The 6000-nt window shown below is 40.9% G+C and overlaps 1 protein-coding gene across 1 annotated transcript in view; it reads right to left on the reverse strand.

Moving 5' to 3' along the window:
* The window catches only part of LOC101347643 (HLA class I histocompatibility antigen, B-48 alpha chain-like), a 46063-nt gene extending 41661 nt beyond the window's left edge, over positions 1 to 4402 (reverse strand). The window contains exon 1 of the mRNA XM_023725316.1: positions 4250 to 4402. Within this exon, the coding sequence (XP_023581084.1) occupies positions 4250 to 4402 (153 nt within the window). The remainder of the gene's footprint in view (positions 1 to 4249) is intronic.
* Positions 4403 to 6000: the final 1598 nt, after the last annotated feature.

Genomic DNA, 6000 nt, shown 5'->3' on the forward strand with positions numbered 1-6000 from the left:
TACTTATACTGCTCATTCTTTGTTCTTCAGTTTTATGTATCATCTGTAATGGATTATGGAGCCCTGGTGGCACAGTAGTTAGTAGCTTGGCTGCTAACGAAAAGATGGGCAGTTTGAATCCACTAGCCACTCCTTGGAAACCCTATGGGGCAGTTCTACTCTGTCCTATAGGGTTGGTATGAGTCAGAATCGACTCTACAGCAAAGGGTTTGGTTTTTGGTTTTTGTGATGGATTATCTCTCCTGCACACACCCCCATCCTTCCAACATAATTATGCTATTCTTTTGGTTAGCTCAGTGTTCAGTGTTCACATTATTGTTGTTGTTGTGTGCCATCAAGTTGATTCCAACTCATAGCGATCCCATGTAAGTGAGTAGAACTGCCTTAAAGGGTTTCCAAGGCTGTAATCTTCACGGAAGCAGACTGACACGTTTCTTCTACAGAGCCGTTGGTGGGTTGGAATCGCCAATGTTTTGGTTAGCAGCTCATCACTTATCCACTTTGACACCAGGGCTCCTATTTACATTATTATGACCGTGTAAATACTATTCACAACTGAGCATTTAGTAGACTATGATTACTTTTCCTTTCTTAAATCAACTTTTTATTTTCCCTGGAATTAAACATCTTGTTCCTTTATTTGCTTAGTTTCTGTTATAAACTTTACTGAATCATTCCCAAAATTCCACCCAACCCCCTCATCCCCCACCCCATTCTGTATCTATTGTGAATATATTCCAGCACATCAAGTTTTCTCTTGTGTTGGCTCCCCAGTTCCCTGGATCCCATTTGTTCCCCTTTTCTGTTTTTTTTTCCATCATTTTTGGTTCCCATATCCTCTTGTAGTACCCTGAGGAAGGGAATATGGAAAGCAAAATGTTAAAATCCTAACCATCGGAAAATGTCTTTAGGCCACCCTAGCACTTACTCACATTTTGGCTTGGTATAGAATTCTGTGTGGAGCAACTTTTTCCTTCAAATTTGTAAGTTGTTACTTACATGTCTTTCAGCTTTAAGAGATGCTCTTTTTTGTTACTTCTGGATGTTTTCAGGATCTTTTCTCTTCTACCTTCTTTCTGAAATTCATTCTGATGTGCTCTTAGTGTGGGTCTATATTCATTAACCATAGTAAGAATTTGTGCACTTTTCTCTGTAAACTGTAAGACATTTTCTTGAAATATTTTTAATTATTTCCTGTCCCTACTTCTCTTGAAACTTGTAGTATAAGGTTGTTGGAATTCATTGATAGTCTAATATTTTTATAGTTCTGTTCACAGTCACTTTTCCATTTTGTACTATCTTGTGGAAGTACGACTTATATCACCCAGTTCACCTATTGAGTTTTCATTTCTATGATCATATTTTTGATTTTCAACAGCTATTTCTAGTTCTCTGATTGTATATAATTGTACATAATTTTGTCCTTATTTCATAATTTTAATGTCTTTGACATAATTGTGGAAAACATTTGTATATCTGTGAGCTTGTACTTGCCATAAGAAGTTATTAATTTGCATATAATCAAAACTTCCATCAATTCATCAATTTTATTTATGGTTTTTCATCCTGGGTCATGCTTAAAGAATCCTTCACTTTACAATTGTAAAAATTTCATGTATGTTTTCCTCTAAGTACAGACGATGAGGAGAGAGGGATCTGAGAGTCAAGGAAAATAAAATTGTTTGTATTTTGGAGAAAAGGTAGCAATAGGTAAATAGGTAAAGAATTCTAAGGTGGTGCAATTCTAAGTTTTGAATCTCTTGTTTAATACTTTTAAAAACATATCTGCAAGACCTACAGGGCATTTCATATGTGTGGTATCAATAAGCACTTTCCCATGAATAAGTAAAGACTTATTTCCTATTAAGATTAAAGAAAAACAATAACACTAAGAGTCTCAATGAAATGTAAACAAAAATTGCCACTGGTGATGGGCATTTTTGAACACTTGTAATCTTGACATGATAAATCATGTTTTGGTGAATGTCTGTACAGTCTAGTTGTTAAATGCCTATTAATTAAACTTTCATGGGCATTCTGTATTTTAAGGATATATCTAAGAACTGATTTAGGAAATGATATTGGAATCATTTATTCCCTCTCCTTGAGCATAGAGAATGTGACCCAGCTGGAGATTGGCTCACAAGGACTCGCAAGGATACATCAACTGGGCCCTGAGGTATAAAGACAATAGCTAAGATAATCTTGGAAAATATCTTTTAGGGAAACTTTCACATAAAGCCAGTCAAACAGAACACAAAAGACTTTTCTACTCTTATCTTTTTCTGTTAGCATTTTGTGAATAGAAATTTGTTGGACCAATGAAGACCCTCCTGACTGTTGTTACTGAAACCTGTACCAATGATTGTTAAGAAAGAAAATTCAAAACATAGGATCATATTTTCTAGCCAATCTGAAAAGGCTAAGCTTTCAATGGTTTTGCCCATTTGTAATGTGTGGGGATATGTGCCATTGAAATATGGCTACACCAGTGACAACTTCAGCCCCTCTAAGGCCCATATGCTGCACACAGCATGTTGAGACTTGTCAGCAACGTGTTGAGACTTGTTACGACTTGTTTGGCTTGTTTACCTGAAGTCCATTCTCCCTTGCCCGAAACTTATTGTTATTCACCCAAAGCCCATTGTTCTGTAATTTGCTTCACTACTTGCTGTATTGACTATAAATAAACCCCTGGCACTGAAGCGGGGGTCGGCTCCTCAGAGTGACCCTCCTTGGCCCCACTTTTCTGTAAGAGTTCTGGCATTGGTTACTGTCTCTGCTGCTCCAACAACCATCGCAGCTTCAACAGATGGTGCCCCGTGTGAGAGACTGTAGATGCCCTTGCACTCAAATCCCTTCAGGTGGTAAGTATAGGATGCATCCATTTCAAGCTGTTTAAAGGCACAGCTTGAGGGCGGCAGGGTCTTTCCGCGGGCAGAATTTTCCCGAGCGCTCTCAGATCAGGCTGCTTTAGCCCCAGAGCGGCAGAGCTTTCCTGACTGTTCCTGAGGGATTTCAGGCTTCAGGCCAGGAGCTTTCCTGTCATCCTCCTTTTCATTTTCCTTTTCTTCCTCACTATGGGGAATTCTCTTTCTCCTGAGCAGCGTCAACACAAAACCCAGTTGCTAAGATTGTTAAAAGCCTCTAAGCTTAAGGTCTCAGAAGAAGCGCTTACTCAACTTCCGCTTTTAATTGAATCTGCCTGTCCTTGGTATCCCTTGTGGGGAAACCTTGATGTAGAAGCATGGGAATGTATCGGTAACATCATTCGTGACATGAACATCCCAGCTTCAGTTCTTATTGCTTGGCATCACTGCCGCCTTGCCCTACAGCCCTTACAGGCAGCTCCCTCGGCTCCCTCCCCTAGCAAAGAAAATATTTATGACCCTCCTCCTTCCACGCCTCCTGAGGCTGCTTCCTCACAACATGAGTCTCTTATGGGGAAGTGTTTGCTAGAAGGCTGTGAGAAAGAAGGGCTTTTTCCTGGCCCTCTTCTTGGCCCAAGAAACAGACCGCTGAAACCCTCACCGGAGTTGGAGGAGCACAGTGTCCTTTTCAAAGTACACTTCCCATTGTTTGCTATAGTCCTGATGGACAGCCCGCTTCTATCTGTCCCTTTATCCTTCCTTTACCTACTATATTATGGGGATGAGATTTACTCTCCCAGTGGAATGTTCAAATTGGCACCCCTCAAGATTTTTCATAGGGGCCACTGCTCAAACAGACCCTCTGTTAAAATTAACCTGGATACCTAGCCCTCCTGTTTGGGTTGAGCAGTGGCCCATTAAAGAAGAAAAACTAGAACCCCTTAAAAGCCTGCATATAATTCTGCTAAATTTCAACAATTTTGTGCCACATGGAATATTCTTCGTACCACTGGCATTCCTTATAACCCTCAAGGTCAAGCCATAATTGAGCATGCCCATCATACTCTCAAACAGCTCTTAAATAAACAAAAGGGGGGAGATGATGGGACCAGACTATTTGACCAGAATGAAAGACTTGCCAAAGCTCTCTTTACTTCTAACTTTTTATAGGTTGCTAAAGATGGTCGTACTCCTGCAGAACGACATTTTATTCTCCCTGACACCCGACCTCGCCTATAGGTGCTCTATAAAGATCTTCAAAATCCCTCTGTCTGGCAAGGACCTGTAGAATTATTAACCTGGGGTGAGAGTATGTGGCTGTTTTGTCTCCTACAGGCCCACTTTGGATTCCCGCTCGATTAGTAAAACCATATCATGACCCAGCGACAGCCACCTTTTCTCCTCTGCTGGGAACCGCCGCTGCCACCCCTGCTGCAGCTGCCGGAGCCGCCATCCGATCCGATTCCAGAGCCACAACTGACACCATCACCCCTTCCCCCGGGGAAGGACACTGAGCAACGGGGATCTACCATGCCGGTAACATGGGGAGGTCTACACGCCCCTGGCAAGATAGTCCCCCCCTCGCTCAGGTTGTTAATGCATTACTAAAAATACGAACTAAAAGGTTTCTTGGAATTCTCATAGCCTCCATTATCACAGCCACTTAGCTCTCTCCCAATCTATTCAGACCGCCCAACAATTTACCACTTATATGCAAAACGTTACCTTTGAAATGCAAACTACAGCACATATTGATCAAAAAATCCTCAAGCCTCTGGGTGCTTTAGAAGCCTCAGTCCTTTGGCTTGGAGAGCGACAGGAAGCCCTATGGGAACATTCCCAACTAACCTGTGATGCAGAATACACTCGCTTCTGTGTTACAGCCCTTCCATATAATGAATCCTGGAAGGATGTTAAAAATAATCTTTTAGCTAGCTTCGCTTCTCCATTGAAAAGTGATATTCAAAAATTACAATTCCAGTTACAAGAACAACTCTTGAAACTACAAGCAGAATCTAATAAAGTTACACTTACTACACTTAATGATTTTGCCTACTGGCTTAATCCTACACATTGGTTCTCTGGACTCAATCTCCATGTTTGGATCCTTTTTGCTATAGGATGTTTAATAGTCTTGTGCTTCCTTATAGTCATCCGATGTCTCTACTCCCTGAAGATCTCCCATCACCAACAGAAGTTGGTCTTCTATGCCTGGACCATTCGCTATCAGTTATTTAGACCAGAAACAGAAAAAATGAAGGCCTCCTCTTAAGAAGGCCCTTCCTATGTTATTATCTTATTAATCAGTAATTACCTGATAAAAATTCGTTATGTGTAAATTCCTCTATATTTTCTGCTTCTTCTAGATTAGATGCTTCTGTATAAATAGGTTTCTAATTCAGATGATTCCCTTCCAAGTAATAGTGAATTTGCGTAAATGTTTGTTTGATTATTAATGAATCTTTGAACCTTTAAGTATAATAATCTTAGTGAATGTTAAAGATAGTGTTTAGCTTACTAAATGAGAGTCGGAGGAAACCCATTGGTCCAACAATCAGGGTATGATTAGCACAAGGGATTAGTATATCTTTATAAAGTCATCCTCTGTTGTCATACACACCTATAGGCCTTGGGCTGAGACTTTTGTTAATGTGCAGTGAGTCCGCTCCAGCAATGCTATTGATGAGCATATCACCCTTATTTGGTACCTGGTGAAGAACCAGATGGTATCTGTTGGAAAATCAGCACCATGAGTTTAAAGAGCCTGCCATGGCCGCCATCTAGGAGCCAAAGTCCAGGTATTACTCATCGCGATGCTACCTTCTCCTCCTTGAGCATATGGAGTGTGACCCAGCTGAAGCTGGGCTCACAAGGACTCACAAAGATTCTCTAAGCATCAACCAGGCCCTGAGGTGTGGAGACAGTAGCTGAGATAACCTTGGCTTATATCTCGTAAAGAAAATATTACTTTATCCAAACGGGCATTTGCTGGACCAGTGAAAACCCTCTTTATTCTTATTCCATTAATTAAACAAAAGGGGGGATATGTGGGGATATGTGCCATTGAAATACGGCTACACCAGTGACAACTTCAGCCCCTCTAAGACCCATATGTTGCACACAGCATGCT

The sequence above is a fragment of the Trichechus manatus genome, unplaced genomic scaffold (genome assembly GCF_000243295.1).
Source record: "Trichechus manatus latirostris isolate Lorelei unplaced genomic scaffold, TriManLat1.0 scaffold00295, whole genome shotgun sequence".
In the NCBI taxonomy this organism is placed as follows: domain Eukaryota; kingdom Metazoa; phylum Chordata; class Mammalia; order Sirenia; family Trichechidae; genus Trichechus; species Trichechus manatus.